The sequence below is a fragment of the Tinamus guttatus genome, unplaced genomic scaffold, assembly GCF_059628265.1.
Source record: "Tinamus guttatus ecotype Peru unplaced genomic scaffold, ASM5962826v1 Tinamus_guttatus_pri_ptg000327l, whole genome shotgun sequence".
Taxonomy (NCBI): domain Eukaryota; kingdom Metazoa; phylum Chordata; class Aves; order Tinamiformes; family Tinamidae; genus Tinamus; species Tinamus guttatus.
The window spans coordinates 6264695-6282011 of record NW_028288861.1 but is presented as its reverse complement, the minus strand read 5'-3'; the positions used below and the strand labels follow the sequence as shown (position 1 = coordinate 6282011).

The 17317-nt window shown below is 43.8% G+C and overlaps 1 protein-coding gene across 1 annotated transcript in view; it reads right to left on the bottom strand.

Annotated features, from left to right (window-relative positions):
• Positions 1-5795: 5795 nt before the first annotated feature.
• Positions 5796-17317, bottom strand: part of PRORP (protein only RNase P catalytic subunit) — a 35156-nt gene continuing 23634 nt past the window's right edge. Inside the window, exons 5-7 of the mRNA XM_088529246.1 lie at positions 8682-8830; positions 7880-8075; positions 5796-5938 (exon numbers count right to left, since the gene is read on the bottom strand). Of these exons, the coding sequence (XP_088385372.1) occupies positions 5807-5938; positions 7880-8075; positions 8682-8830 (477 nt within the window). The 3' untranslated portion in view covers positions 5796-5806. The remainder of the gene's footprint in view (positions 5939-7879; positions 8076-8681; positions 8831-17317) is intronic.

Here is a 17317-nt window from a genome sequence, read left to right as displayed (position 1 = left end):
CGCAGGCGCAGAGCCGCCCGGCTCGCGCACCGTCACGCTGCGCGGCGGGGCAGCGGGGCACCCCGACTGCGCATGCGCGGGCCGCACGACCGCCTCTTCCCCCTCCCCCGCCCGCGGCCCGTATGCGGCCCGCGGAGCATGCGCACCGGGGAGCCGCGGGGCGGGCCGCCGAGCATGCGCACCGGGGAGCCGCGGGGCGGTCCGCCGAGCATGCGCACCGCGGCGGCTTGGCGCGGCCGCGCTGCCGCCGTGCGCAGGCGCGGGGATCGCGGCGGTTTCCCGCCCGCCGCCTGAGGCGGAGGCGGCCGCGGGGCGGCCGGCAGCGCGCGCGGTTTCAGCGTCCAGCTGGTGCTCCCTGGTATCTGGAAAACTGCTCAAACATGTCCGGGTTCGGGATGTTTTAAAGAACACGCACAAAAATACCAGAAAACCGGAGAGAAGCCAATCAGCACGAACTGTGCAGACATTCAGGAAACAAAATGCACACAGATTTTCTGAATGTTTCCATGTGTTCTCACAAGTCAGTATAATTTTTAAGGCAAAGCAATACATTACCTCAAAGGAAGATCTTTAAGATACTGTTTGTGGGTTGTGGCTACAACTGCGCGGGACTGACGCTCTGCCAGTGTCCAGTACAAAGGGAAATTCCCCCATTTAAGCACGTGAATGTTGCGCTTTCAGCGTCTTGGATTTCCCCTGCTCCTTGTGGGGAGACTTGTTAAGTTGTAAAGGAGCTGGAAAAGCTCTGCCTTGATATTGAAACTTACATGTTAAAAGAAGACTATTTTGATGAACTTATTCTCTGTTGGAAGAGCAGACTGCAGAAGCATTTTGGATTGTATTGCTATTTCATACATTAAAATCATCTGCTTTTCTCAATTTCTGCATATACTTCTTGCTGTTTATTAGTACCATGGAAACATTAGCTGTCTCACTACGTATTACACAACACAAATTTGGTCAATAAGGGAAACACTGCAGGCAGACATAAAGTTGTCAAAGCTGTGATGCAAACATTGCAACACAGAAAACAAATACGCAGGAATTCCTGTACAGGCCCTGCTTAGCCCACTACCCTGTCTCCAGCTGTGGATACCCGCAGAAGAGCATGAAGACTACAGAGAGCCCTTCATTAAACATGTTTGTTCTGAATATTCTCCCAGTCCCCAGCAGTTGGAAGGGGCATCCCAAGGCAGCGATGGTGTCTATTTTAATAACCCGTGATGGATTTTACCATCATGAACTTGCTGATCTCCCCTTGAACTCAGGTGAACTTGTACCGGCAACATGCTGTGTGTCAGCACGTGTGGTTCCAGCTGAAACTTCACTTTTTATCTGAACTTTCTATCTGCCGGTGCCTCCTCTTGTACTGGGAGAGACTGCAAATGAGTGAACCCTATTTACCCCTTCCAAAACAGCTCTGACTGTAAAGACATCTATCTTACCTCTGCTTAGTCATCCTTTTTTTTTTTTTTTTTTTTCTTTTCAGGCTGAGGACTCACGAGCTACTAGTCCTTCCTTATTTGGAAGCTCCATACTGTAACATTGGAGTTTCATGTCAGATCTTTTTTTTTTTTTTTTTTCTCTTGACATTAAGGGTATAGGAAAATGGAAGGAATTATCTAACATTCAACGCAATTGCCAAAAAGTAATAGAGTCAGAAAGTCTTATGACCCTGAGAGTCAATATTTGACTCAGACCAAGGTTAGATTATAGTTACTCAATACCATGGGGATGACAGAGCAGGAGTCATAGTGCTCTCAGGATATAGCTTAGTTTTCCTCATGTGTAGCAATTTAATTGACTTCCAAAATATGGATTTGTTTCAGAAAAACAATAAATATTGCTGATGTAATATTCACCAAGTCTTATCAACCACATTAGTCAGAGTCTGTGCTATAGGATTACAAAGAAAGACTGTTCTGAGATCTTTTTAACATAATAAATCCATTATCTTGGCAATTAAACTATTCACAAACTATTGCTGTGGCCAAAACTATTGCTGTGGCCGAGGGATACTGGTGAAACTTGTGATGGACTTGCCGGTATTCAGAGGAACATTAAGAAATGAGATGCATAGCACTTTTTTAATTAATAGAAGCTCATGCATCGCTACCCATTCTGTTTATTCAAAGCTATGTTATGTTACGAGATGGATTTCTGAGAGGTAGAAGGCCCCGCCTGGCTGCCACCCTGTGCCACATGCTCCAGGTGTCCCCGCTGGAGCAGGGGGTTGGCCTAGATGATCTCTAGAGCTCCCTTCCAACCTCTACCATTCTGTGATTGTGAACCAAAGGACCTGTGAATCTAAGCAACACCAGTAAAGATTCTTAAATTTTTGCTATATTAGTAAGCACAGCTTTTCAAAGCCTCAGCTCATTACCTTACATGGTTTTCTTTTCTCCAGTAGTTTTGGTTTGTGGATTGTTTTGGTTTGGCTGTCAGGTTTTTTGCCAGTGAAATCCCCTGGAATTCCTTTAAAATAGTCAGAAGCAAATCCTCATATTCATTGCTGTCTCCAAATTCTGTTTTTCAGTGATCTCTTTCCAGGCAAACAGCCATGCAAAAGCAATGTTATTTCACCAATATCTTAAAGAAAATGCAAATAATTATTCTGGAATAAGTATGTATTTTCAGCCAGAACGCAACCTCGGCAGAGTGTGCACAGCCATACGAACAGGCAGCATGCAGAGTAAAAAGTGCCTGGACATAGAGAGGAGGTAGTTAACTCCTTGTCAAGAGCTTCAGGTCTTTGAGTAAATTGTATAGCATTACAGAAAGAATACAGGAAAGAAAATAAAATCATAACCACTCTGACACCGATCTTAGAATATCTTCCTCTTGTAAATTCCAAGATTCTTTTCTTTATTGTTAATCGGTAAAGTACCTGACAAAAGACAATTTAATACTGTAATTTTTGCTGGCATTAGCACTATGTTATTGCATTATCTCAGATATTCCTGCATTGTAAATAAAATAAAATAAAGTTTGCAACAATGTTATTAAGTTCTCTAAATCTCTTTCTCACACAATACCTAAACCACAGACTCACCTGATCGTTTCTTACAGCAGTTCATCCTCATGGGATAACCACTAAACTTCACGTGTCTTTGATGCACAGTGCCCACATAGTGAATCGCACAGCTCGGAGCGTGCTGTTCTGGCCAGTTTGCTGTAGCGCCCGGCGCGTTCCCTGCAGCACGCGCGGCCTCCTGCACAGGAGCTGCACAGCTCTGCCCGCAGCCACATCGCGGCCGTCACGGGGCATCCTTGGCACAGGGGAAGGACGCGCTACAGGGGTGCCGTAGCTGCAAGCTGTGCTTAGGCAATGCTCTCAGTTGTCGGATGATGCCATCTGCTCCAACCCGTTGGGATACGACACATGCTGCAAGGCCGGTGCTCTCCTTTGGGCCGTCAGCATCAGCAACAGTTTTCCTTGTACTGAAGTACGAACGAGGAGGAATGTGAGAGCACCTCGTTCACGGCTGCACAGGAAAGCACACAGACTGGCACTCGGCAATAATAATCCACGCTAAGAATGTGCACTGAGAAAATGCCACTATTTGGAAGGTGTTATGGCATCTCTAAGAGAGCATTTTTGACGGGAAACCATGACTGATTAGGGACACGTCTGGTTTCAGTCAAAAGCTTGTGAAGGATGGCTTGCACTTATTCCACTTAGATGCTGGTTATCACGTGTGTCTCCGAATGACCAGGATAAAGATAAAACATGAACCTCAATGCCTGGCCCTGCCTTGCGGTGAAGCAGACAACCTGAGACAACCTGCTCCTGGTCGGGCAGAGCCACAGGGGCCCCCTCTCCCGCATGGCAGCGGCCACACGACGGTGCCAGGTCAGTTTTACAGAGCTGGCTTCAGGCGACAGCTCTGAATGGATTATCCGCAGGGCTGCCCTAGCAGAGCTAGAATCCAGCTCAGACCACAGCAGCCATGATCCAGACCAGCCTGTTCTGCTGTGCAGTTCACTGGGGATGGGGTGAAATAGGTAACCCCAGGCAGGGCAAGGGTTGCCAGCTAAGCACTTAGTCCAAAGAGCAATATCACCGTTTTCAAGGAGGGGTGGCAACTCCTTGACTTAGAGAAACGTCAGGACAATCCTCATACACACCCGAAGTCACTAAGTTTGAGGAACAAGAGCAGACGACCCAGTCTCTGCCTTCCCCGCGGCCTCCGGAAAGCCGAGGGCGACAGGAGCTGGCACGCTCTGCTAGGAGGGAAGAGGGCTCTCTCATGAGTGCTACCGACAGAGCAACAAATTCAAACCCTCTGGTTTACCTGGAGAAGGACTCGGCTCCTCAGCACCCAGCACGCTATGTGACGGGCGCAGCTACTGCAACCAGCGCCAGCTCCTTTACAAACGGCTACCGCCAGGGTCAGGAGCAGGACGAGAAGCGGGATGCCCGTCTCTGCCATTACAGGAAACGTGCAGGGAGCAGGAAAAGAGCAGGGAACGTGCCTGACCTCTGCAGGTCCTGCGGGAGGCTGTCCCGGACACTCCTGGGGCTCAGGCCGGCAAATTCTGTACGGAGACACCCGTATGACTCAGCTCAAACTGTGTCTGGGGGACAAAGGTGACACTAACAAAAGCACTACGGAGAATACACCGGGTTGGGTGGCGTTTTTTTTTTTTTGGAGAAAGTTACTTGCTCTTTACACCGTATCAAGGAACTGGTTTCATCGTCAAAGCACCCTTTTCAGAAAAAAAAAAAAAAACCCAAGCATTTTCTAACTAATAAAAATTATACACATTAATTTTTCAGTCAGTATAAGAAACTACTGTAAACTCTTCAAGGGAGCTATGGCTGTGGGGTATATTTAAAAAAAGGATGGCACAGTGGAGCCATGGCTTCTCATGGCACCTCTATGTGCTATTTTAAATAGAACAATTTTAATAACCAGAAGCAATGGTTTTCCTAAATAGGGGAGAAGGCTGCTTTTGCCTCTACTTTACCACCAAATTGGTGATCTTCCAACAGAGATAAGGCACTTCCATCTATTTTTATGGGGAGAGGAGTTTTTATAAAAGTGGTAAACTGAATAAACAAATGCTTTTTTCCCCCCCCCCCATAGAGACATTTATAAATCATAACTCAGAACACTTCTTTTCCTGTTATATATACTATTTTTTTTTCTTGTAAGCTTTTTTTTTTCTGTAATGAATTTCTAGCTGGGATTAATTTCTATTTAGAAAATTCACATATTTACATAAGCAAACTTTTCCAGAGGTGCGAAATCCTCCCAAAAGCAGCACGTTTAAGAATAAGAGAGCCACATGGTCTCTTCTTCTTGTTACCTTTTTCTTATGAAAAAAACCTCAATGAATGTTATTAAATATTAGAACTATGTTTGGCAAATGGTGAATAGCACCTGGCCCAGTCAGCTCGTTTTGGACGCACCATACAACACGGTTGCAAAGTCAGCAGGACAATTTGCAAGTACTTCACAAGTCATGATTGATTTATTTACGGTACAGAGTACCTGATTTTAAGTGCAGATGAAAAAAAAAAAAAAAAAAAAAAAAAAAAAAGGAAACACAACCTGAAATTCCCAGATGGAAAAATACATTTTAATTCAAATCACATTGAGAGTTACAGAAATGGCCTGGAAAGATGGACACAGTAGATCAAATTAATCCCTAAAGAACCACCATCAGACTCACTGTTGGAATAATTTTGACAAAATGCAACTATTGAGTCACTTTTCAGCCATGTCTCACCAATTAATCCTGTAATTGTACTGCTGAGCTCTGATAAAAGAACAGGTTTTGGCTTCTACAAGTACATTCTTCATTGCTTCTGTTGAAGACAGAGCCATTTTCTTGGCACTTCATATGAGTATTTTTCCTCAAACGTATCTTTATAGGGAATATGCCATGTATCACCTGTAGTCTGTACAACACAGTCATAATTGAAAGCAGGCTGTAAGATAAAGACAGAGAAAAATCATCTTTATACACCGCACTGCTGAAACACCAGTTACGCATCGACGTTTTACAAAGCAGCAGCTACAAGGAATAACCACGCGCCAAGTACCTGATCAGTCACTTAACTGAATTTTTTCTTGATTTTTTCACTGCACATTTTATACCATTTGTGTACCTTGTACAAGACACCAGCCACATTCAGGCAGCCTGATGTGCTGCTGAACTTGCAAGCCCTGGGACAGGCCCCCTTAGCTGACTCAAAGGTCCTTTTCTTTAGTCTTTCTAACTGCACCATGACCCATACTCCACATTTCCTTTCATGGATATAGATTATTTTTCATTTCTGTGTGTTTAAAAGGTTTATACAGATCAAACATGACAGTATCCCATTCCCAAATTCTCATTTATTTCCCAACAGTAAAAAACTCATCAATTTTAGGAAGGGCTGGGGGAAAAATGGAAACATATTTCAGTAGTTTGTGGTCTTGGAGTCATTATAAAAGGTTCAAATTCTGCCTTTAACATCCACCAGATAAAAAATCATTTGAACATGATACATTAAATTTCCAGAAATAGCAAATTGCCTTTTCTTTTTTTCCTCCCCATTCAATGTAATCATATGAGAATTAAATCTGGATGTGGAGTTTGCATGTTTCTACTAAAATCAAGGTTGAAGTAATCACATCTTGCGTTTGCTCATCCAGTGCACCTCCTTACAGAACTGATTTGCCCTGATCACTGATGTGCTCATGCTGATGCCAGAAATAGAATTAGCACTAACACCTCCGGCATGTCCCATCAGAAGAAAAATATTAAAAAAAATATAATAAACCATTCTGAGAGTCTATCAGGCTGCAGGTACACCAGCCATCGTGCAGGACACAAATACCGAAGGAGTGTTACTGGTTATTGCAGCTCCTGGGAAAACCTAGGAGGTAGCTATGCCTGGATAAGCCCAACATCCAAAATCAGCTGTACAGGGACCAAGATGGGAAAATTACTAGTTCTGCTAGAGCAAGAGAAGGAAACGAGGTGTAGCTAAAGGTGTGCAAAGCAAGTTAGCCTAGTGATGGATTCATAGAGAGGCACATAGCTAGTGATACTTAATGAAAGGTTGTCATAAGCCTTGGTCTCTATAGTATGTTTGCAGTAATAAATACTATTTTAAAATTTCAGAGCTGCAAGAAAATGAATCTGCATATGCACTGCATTGATAAAAACAGAGACAGACCAAACATTAGAAAAATGTATAATCTGGAATATCATGTAATGAATCTGACAATCCCTAGAAAAAAAACTTAGAATGGCTGAAGCCTTGTTAATAACTGCTTATGCCTCCCAGGGATTGCTGTCTCCCAAACACAACGTTACAGTACTATGCTAAGAAAGACCTCTTATGCTGGAAAGGTGCCATATCTACAGTCAAATACTGATAATGAATCTGCCTATTTTGGTCTTTCTTCACTGCATGAAACCTTAAAAATATTTTAAAGAAATATTACAATGAATACTGAAATAGCTGTATTTGATTCTTTAAAACAAAAATGAATGGAATTAGAACACAGTTAGAAATATGGTATTTAATAATAACTCTGTAGAGGAGAACAAGGTATTTCCACATTTTAAACAGAATGCAGAAATACTGACACTTAGACTTTTGTGTATACAAATCTTTCCAGTGCAGTAAAACGTATCTACATGTACACAAAAACCACCTACATTTTAAACATTCTAGGCATCACTTCCTTCAGTTTTCCAGTTTGTGGCAGGCTTGGAGAACACAGCGAATTTTCAGCAACAACAGGAGTTTTCAGCCCACAGGTACAAAACCATCTCTTAGACCTCAACAAGAATCCTTCTGCTTACTGAGTTTGAAACTGTGTGTATTCTTAGTGAGTATGCTCGGCGCTCTTTCTGAATGCTGCCCATAACTTACCAAAAAATTGAAATGCTTTCCCTCCGCAGAAGGGGAAATGGCGATTTGGTGCCCACGCTGCCACTTACGGAAGAGGTGCCGCGTGAGGCTGTCGGAAAGACAGGCCTTGTGATCCCGCAGGAAGTCCCTAGTAACAAACCTGCAGTGCTTGCCCGATCTGAGGGTGGCATACAGCAGGAAGGCATCGTCTTCAGAGCTGAACCAAACAAACGGGAAAGACAGACACCGTTCACACGGTAGTAACTGGCTGCAGGAAATGAATCAAGTGCTGATCGGAGATTTATTCATCAGCAACGCTCAAAATTCCCACCACTACTCAGTTTCACCCATAAAACAAATAATTTCTTCCTACCACTATGCACTAAAAGCTAGAAAGGGGAAGAAAAACTAATTGGATGCTACAAAGATTCTTGTCTTTTATCACAAATGAATAAGTTAAGAGTATGATTTTTTTGCCACCAAACTGAACCAAACTTAATGATACAGTGCTATGGGGAACAGAATTCCTAAAATTGATAATGGCACTCCCCCCCCAAATTTTGGAATACACTTGGAATAAAAACATATTCATAAATTAATTAAAAAATGATAAATTGATTTAAAGCATTATAAATAGCCAGTGGGATTCTAAATGATGATATTGAGTCTTAATACAACACTTAATCTGTTTTGGTTCCTGAGGCAAATAGTGCATGGGGTACACTTTCTTATGCATACTGACCTGGAGTTATTCTACAGCTCTTTATATTGATTTAAAACGCACACAATTCTCTCTTAAGTTTAGCCATTTTCTTCAACTCACATATTTTCTGCAAAGAAGAAGTCTGCCATATTCTGCATCTCCTTCATAACCTTCTGGTTCCAGTTTGAAGAGTTAACCAGCATGTGCTTGCGGCCCAGCACAAGCAAGCGCACATTCTCTTTTGCCAGGCAGTTGATAGCATGAAAGAGCTGCAGAAAAACAAAGCAAAACCCAAAGATTTTCTTAGCTATATGAAAACAGAATGACAGGAAACACTTTTTCGTCTGCATATCAAACACTGCAACTCCCAATACTCCCTCATTTCCCACAGTTCTTTCCTGCAATACAATTTACGTGGATAACTAATATAGCCCTCTAACAACAACTCATTAAAGGAAGCACCTCTCAAACACAAAGAAAATGCGCTGCTATTACAAACCTCTTCCCAGCTCTTGCAGGTTATAATTGCACAGATGACTTCGTTCAGAGTTCTGTGGAGACCTCGAAAGATGAGAGCCAGCAAAGGGGCCCGAATCTCTCTGGATTCGAGTGGTATCTAGTCCCAGAATCAACTCTGCAGCGAAGCCTCCGCTGGTACCTGAGCAAGGAAGACGGAGCCCTCAACCATCCTCTTTTCCAGCCCCATCTACGGTTGGGATCGCAGAACTGCACTTGAGCTGGGCCGCCCGCGAGGAAGCAGCAACCCCCCGGGAAAGGGAAGGAGCGAGCCGAGCGCTAGGGGCTCAGGAGAGCCCCGGCGCCGCACGGCGACGCGGCCGCCCCTCGGCGCGGCACCACGGGCTGCTCGGCAGCAAACGCCTCTCGCGCCGGGGCCTGCGCCAGGACCGGCTGCCTGCGCCTCCCACCCCCCGAAACGGGATCCTGGCGGAGGGACACAGCTGTGCCTGGAACAACTGAAAAACTGCAGTTCAAATTATTTTTTCAGTATTGGTGTTTCATTGTTGAATGGTTCATCTAAGCTCATCAATTTGCTTCCATCGATTTATTTTCAGGTCTTCAGTTTATCCTCAGGTTCTCTTATGCATTGGCCCAGTCCTGCAAATGGTTGGAAGCAAGTCCCAAAGGGAAATTAAATTTGTTAAGCTGACTCATTAAACAAAGCTTTCCAAGGCTTTCAAACACAGCTTTCAGAGAACCAGTTCCTTTGCTTTCCCAAAATCTGAGTTTTATAACATCCTCCTCTGTGGACACCACCCACAACAGCGATCCTGCAACTTCTATTTTTAGCCACCAGCCCTCGGCCAGAAGCGTTACTACTTTTTGCCATTCACGTAATTCCTACTCAAGCAGAGACACACACAACGACTTTCAGGAAAAGTTCTGCTCTTGGGTAGCATGAAGTGGGCTAAAAACATCATTTTTTTCCCCAATAATCTCATATAGCCTTTTTTTTTTTCCCCTTCATTTTGTTACAGAGCTGCAATGCTCCATGGTCGATATAGCTACCTTACTTCATAGGTGACCTACAGTGTAAAATTAGCGAAATTAATCTTCTCTTCCTCTTTATGATTATAATGCAGATAAGATTTTTTTCTTTGCTGTCTATTTTTGCTTTAAAAACATCAAAATTTATGTTTGGCCTAGTTACGACATGGCCAAAAGTAATTAGAGTTAATCTCACTTTTTATGGCTTTATTTCAAGTCTCTCTGTGAACGCTGATTCCGAAATAAAAATTATTTCAACTACCTTTAACTTAACTTTTTGTTCAGTTAAACTGCCATGACCTAGCAGCAAACCTGCATACAAAAGCTCTTTTCCTTGGACTACAAGACAGCTTGCACTCGGTTTAACATATCTTCAATTTGTACCTGGTTGACACTGGATTAAATTGTGCCTGTAAATCCAGCGGCTTTAAAGCTGTATTTCCTCTTATGCTGCAATATGTACACTGAGATCCACAAATTGCATTGAGGCAATAGAAGCTGGAAATGTAACTACTACCTCCATATACATTTTCACATAAAGAAGAAAATAGTAAAGAAATATCAACCAGGAGTAATGTAAGCAACCCCTTATGAGGTCTGAAATTAAAAACTGGACATCAAGAGTAGCTGGATGAGACAAGAGAAGAAACAAACCCTTGACAGAGGCTGGGAGTCAGACACAGCCTCAGGAACAGAGCGGCAGTAGACGCGTGGTCTGTGATACCAGATCAGTCAGCAAAGAATTGTCAGCATTTGAGTTGGTGGAATTTACCCACAATAAAGAAGGAAAAGCTTTTTAATTACACGGATGGTTTAAGACAGTCAGCTGGATTTTCAGCTACAGATGGGTGAATCGGGGCTATTCAGTTGGCTTGGATCCAGTGCCCTTCCCATTTCCTTTCCCAGGGTACGGCATTGCTTTGTCCCTGACAGGCAGATGGACGCTCTCTAGTGAGAAGTGTCTCTGGGAAAGATTTGGAGGTGTGGATATAAATTAGTTTCAGTTTTGCAATGGAAATACAGGCTTAAACTTTAACAAAGTTAAAAAAAAAAAACTTTAGAAACTCCTGCTTGCATAACAGCACATTGTCCCTCCTGTACTTAAAACGAATATTAACCTTTACTTATGGAAATAAACCTCAGATCAAAGAAAGTTTTGCTTTTGCAAGATCAGAAGGACATTGTCCTGCACGTTCCCTTCCCTGATGCTACTTCAGGAATGAACATTTTATCTCATTTTAGGATGGGGCTCAACAGGGGGGTCTCCAGGCAGCCACACACTTTTAGGGGGTGGTTCCTAAGTGAATCTGCTCCTGTGAGGGCTTCTCGGGAGAGGAACCTGAGGCAACGTTAACACTTGCTTCAGCCATGGGGGAAGCAGAAAGTGGCACTGATAACCACGGAACAGCAGCAGCGGTGTCTCAGTCAAAAAAAGACACAAGTGCTTTTTCACCTAATATTTCCAGATGTCATTTACAAACCATCATTCTCTGCAACTCAGCAACACCAATATCGCGAACGCCACAACCACCTTCACGTAGGTACCACCCCAGAACGCCTCTGCCCTTTTAAGGTGGCAAACATCACATGTACAATTGGACAATAGGTTCAAAAGACAATTTGTGGAAAATATTAAGGGAATATTCTCCATGAGAATACTATGAAACACACATACTGTCCATAAAAATTTGTGCAGCTCAATCCTCTATTCCAAGCATTCCCATATGATGCAAGTCAGAGATTTACTTATCCTCAGTGCCAAAAAGGTGCCTTGAGTCCTTATTTCCCTCAGTGAACAGAAGCAGAACACAAAATGATGCTTCAAGGCATATCTAGCTGTACAGAAAAAAAACCATCCTTTTAAATGACTAACCTCTATGCCTTTTCTTTCTATCATTTTCCTCTGCATCATTACGAATTTTAGTCATTAAAAATAATCAAACCATGGCTAATTCTCTCTTCAAAGGTTTTTGTGTCAGTGAATCCTAACATAGAATCATAGAATTCTTAAGGTTGGAAGGGACCTCTAGAGGTCATCTAGTCCAACCCCCCTGCACACGCAGGGTCACCTGGAGCACGTGGCACAGGACTGTGTCCAAGCGGGTTTTGAAGATCTCCAGAGAAGGAGACTCCACAACCTCTCTGGGCAGCCTGTTCCAGTGCTCTGTCACCCTCACTGTTAAGAAATTTTTCCTTAAGTTCCTGTGGAACTTTTGGCGTTTCAGTTTGTGGCCATTACCTCTAGTCCTATCAGTGGCCACCAGTGAAAAGAGGCCAGCACCATCCTCCTCACTCCCTTCCTTGAGGTACTTATATACACTGATTAGATCCCCTCTCAGCCTTCTCTTCTCCAGGCTGAACAGGCCCAGCTCCCTCAGCCTCTCCTCATAGGGCAGATGTTCCAGGCCCCTGATCATCCTTGTGGCCCTGCGCTGGACTCTCTCCAGCAGCTCCACATCCCTCTTGTACTGTGGGGCCCAGAACCGGACACAATACTCCAGATGTGGCCTCACCAGGGCTGAGATTTTCCTTATTGTTTAAAACACATGTTGAACCAGTTTTACTAAGAATCTTCTGCTTTCATTTCACGGGACAGAATCAGTAAGAGAGTTGTGGAACATTTTGTACTGTTTCACTGGTCTCAATCTCATATCTTTACTCCTTCCTGTGTGCAATGGAATTTATTATTATTTTTTTTACACTGACACACTGGACCTTGTTTTTCAAAAATTTGCTTTCATTACTTTACGTTTTACATAATTGCTATTCATTTTCTTGAGAGCGGTGATTGTGTAAGAATGTGTAGGAATGTAGCGTAGGAGTGACCTTTCACAAATATTGGTATCTTTCAAACTGAGACAGCAGAGCGTATTCCAAAGCTCTTTTCTTCCGAGAAACAGGAATTCTAAGCTCCCATTCTGCAGAGGAGAGAAGAAAGCACCGCACGGTTGGAACGGCTAGTCCTGCTCCGGGGCAGGACGCAGCACGAGGCAGCTCTGAGCCACTGCTCTTCTGCACAAAGCGACAGCCACGTGCCACAGCACTAGGACCCCTGCATTGCACAGACAACTGCACTCAGACTGACTTTTCCTCTGACAGTGCACATGGGTTCCACGGTGCTTTCAGAACTGCAGAGACTTTTTAATCAAGCTACTCATGAAGACTGCTAGATCCTTCCGAAGTTCACGCCAGCTGGAACGTGCCGTATGAACTGTCTCCATTTCCAATCTTTTGCATTTATCAGGTACATTTCATGTGTCAGTGTGCTGTCCCCATCTTCGTTTAAGAAGATCATCCTCAACCTTCTCCTGAAGTTTAGCCTTTTAAACTAAGTTTAACAATGAAAACAATTTTGTGTTCACAGCGCTTTAGTAGACTGGACTCTGATGAAGCCATAAAGGAGTAGGAAGTTACACAGAGCTCACGGCAAAAATGAACACGAGCTGTTTGCAAGCACAGCAAGCCTTTCCCAACGCAGATCTCTGCAGCACACTGCTAAAACTACCTCTTTCTTTTTTTTTCTCCCTGGGAAAAGCTTAATTAAAGGGATGCATTCATTCAACATGCCTGCTCTAACTCTCATTTCTGAATCCTAAGTTGTGAATCAGTGAGAGAGAGAAAAAAAAAAAAAAAAAAGCACACTTGTACACTACCCTGATTGAGCATACACATTTACCTTTCCTGAGTTCTTCTTTCCTGGGGACAATCCCAGAGATGGAAGCATGCACCAGTAAACAAGTTCCTTCTTGTTTCTGCAGCAATACCATTTTACGACATTTCCCCTCAACCATCCAGCTCCTGCCCTCATATCACAAACACATCTTTCTTTCAGCTGATCTGACACAACCTATTCGCAGGGCTATTTTGTCAACCACATCACAGCACAGAAACAACTGTGCTCAGACACAAGATATCCCATACAAATCCTTGGAAATGGGAGTGCAGTGCTGGCAAACTGCAAGATGAAAACTCACCATCACAGTATTTTACTGAGGAAAGGCATATTTCCAGCTCCATTTGGCATGTGCATAAGAAGATGAATGACTCCCTCATGCAAGGAACTAGGAGCAGAGCAGGCTCTTGACTTCCCAGCCATCTCTTTCCGGCATGCCGGGCCACGCGTCCCCGTTGCAAAGGTAGCTTCCTGCACGGCAGGCTTCCTCCCTGGATGTTTCTGGAAACACCTGCCCGATGGGAATGCCCCGGGGAGGGCGCACGGGACACGCCGCGCGGTGACTCAGCCAGCGGGGCCCTGCCCGGGCCGCGGCTACGGCATGCGGCCAGGAGTAACCTACAAGTTAAGTTGTACTTAGTGCTAATAAAGCACATTAGTCATTTTCCAAGCTAGTGTTTTACTAGCTGCCATGTAAAAGTCAAACACCCTTCAGTCAGATACCTGCAAATAGCAGTAACAAACTGCTCTTGCTATTAGTAGCTGCTGTTACGAGCTGCTAGTGCTACCTCCCACCAAGCCTGCTGCTGGAAAGCGCAGAGGAAACAGCCATCCCGGCCACAACCACCCTCCGCGGAGGCTCAGCGTGAGCATCTGCCCCACGAGTCATGCAGAGATCCAATTCTGCACATCAACACCAGAATTTGACTTCTAGTTGCAGCATTCTTAGTTTCCTTCTACTTATTTGCAGACAAGGAAGCTCAAAAAACCTGACCTTGTTCCTTACTGCCATGCATGGGAGCAGAGGGACTTGACGGGAAGCACGAGACTCTTTCCCAGAGCACAAGCAGCTGCTGAGGGGAGGGGGATGCTGCTTGCACCAGGGAAAAGTTGGAGTTTCTCAAGAAGCCTGGTAATTTCACAGAAGCAAATTCAATAGCGTTATCGCAGAAACGACACAATAAAGGCTTCCTTTTATATTCACTATCATGGCAACTGACAGGGTGTATTAATGCGAGCGTGCTCTTCACTCCCATGCAGAGGCAGCACATCCACGGCACGAGCTCCCGCAGATGCTGCTGTCCTGCCCAGCACGGGTAGAGCTGCCTACACGGCAGAGGGGATGAGTAACCACGAGCCTCGTCGCCAACGTTTGCCATCCTGCTTGCGGGCAGCCAGCAGCCAACGCCTGGGAATTAACCAGTACAATACTGGGGGTTTCTGCAAGACTGCAGAACCAATAAGATCGGGAGTACCTGCATCCTGCATGACAGCTGGGACTACTTAGATGGATGGAACACGTATCATGCAAAACTCTCACCAGTGAGGCCACTTCTTACAGCTTGATGACAGCAGCAGTTGCACAATGTATAGAAAGTACAAATGCCATGAAAGATGAGGAGGCAGGAGCAGGATCATGAGCTGGAGAAAATGCTACACTGAAAAGCCTGGCTTTTCAAATAACAACACTGCAAGATCTCAGACTGCACGTGCAGCGCACCCTTTAGTGCGAGCATTCTTACTTGTCCCTTTCTGAATTATATTGCTTTCATCATCATCATCCTCCTCCTCCTCAGATGAACAAGGTCAACCAATGAGAAAGGAAAGAAAATAGATCATGACGACATCTAGCATAGCAGACCAATGATAAGAACTCCAAAGTGACAGCTATAGAGGAAACGGAGTGGGGTTATTGCTATATATCATATTGTGATGGGCTATTCTTTCTGACTCTTGCAACAATTCAAGAAACACATGTGGACACAAGAACATTCTTTAGTTGCATAACTGAACTTTTGCAAGTTGAATTCTGAAAGTCACTGCAGAACCAGCCGAGCTTCTCAGTCACAAAAAAATTCTGTTTTACAGCAACAGTTTGAGTCTCCTGGTGACAAAGAAACAATGATTTGTTAAGCATGTACAATACTATTTTCTTTCCCAGTCACTTGAAAAATTGTAGGGCTGGCTTAAACATTCAAGCAAATTCACTGAATTTGGCTTCACAATTATAAATCAGGCATAAAAGTGGCAGAAAAAGGACAACATCAGAATCCAAAGCAGCAGCCTGAAAAGGCAGCAACTGAAGCTAGGATACGTTTTGCAGCGAAAAATGAGTGATACAGCAACTTTCCTCTTCTAAGTAAAGCAAAACTTCCCTATAATAATTTCAGGAATTTAAAAATGCACGTGTGCATCAGCTGTCACAACAACCACCTGAAATGGGGTCTTGGGCTGTTTGCCTTCAACCCAGAAGGCTGCACCTCTCTTCCCTAGCCTGCACCTTATACCTCCCAGGACTTACACTGGAAGGAGGAAAGAACGTGAGTGAAACCCACCGCACAGGCCATCAGAGGTGACTGAGGGGACCTACATTCATTCTTCATTTTATTTTGGCTATGTTTTCTCCTGCACAGTTTTGAGGGACAGGAAGGTTAAACAAGTGGCCCATGATGATGTGTCCTCAGTTAACTGACTTCCTGGCGCCAGCTTTGAGAGGGACCACGAAGGCCTCTTGTGGCCTTACTCACCGGAGTACACGTCCGTGTGTGCAGGTAAACAGCTTGTTTTCACATTTTTGAGCAAAACCCTCTTCTAGAACTTGAGCTTTGAACTACTTAATACAGGAAGTACAAAAGATGACAACAGAAATGATGCACAGACAGTAATTTCTGGAATACAAGAAGCTAACTGTGGAAGAAACGCTTTGCAATAGGAAGATATAGGTATGAAACAAAACATGTCTCAAAAGCTTTGTTCATCTGTTCTAAGAGTGATCAGCTCTAGATGACTTTTTGTCCTCCACAAAAATTACTCTTTGGGACAGTTTCTCAGAAAATAAGACTGAGCACCTGTTTCTCTGTGAGAAACTTTCTGGGAATGCAAGCATGATTTTTCTGGAATGCAGCTCTTTAATATTAGGGACAAAACGCCTCTCCTGCATATTTTAAGTTTTTAAATATACTGTGCTCTTCTCCAAGAGAGGAATTCTTCAAAATTAAAGGCATTTTCAATAATAACAACAAACATTCTTGGATTTTCCCCTACTTGAAAAACTCTTTCCTCACAGTTAAATGCAGTACCATAAATTAAATAAATACATAAAACATTTTTCTTCATATTGTACCTAAAGAAGGGGAATTCCAGTGATAGAAGATGATTCAAATCTCTTGTTCTTTTATGTTTTATTATGAAATCCAGAAAGTCAATCTGCACAGGTAGAACTACTAAATCATGGCACAACAGTCCTTCCAAATATAAATAAGTTCTGTTTTGTGGCATGTCTTTTAACCTTCTTCTCAAGCCATATGTCTCAACACATCAAAGAAATCTGACTAGCTTTCCACACCTGTTGCATGAT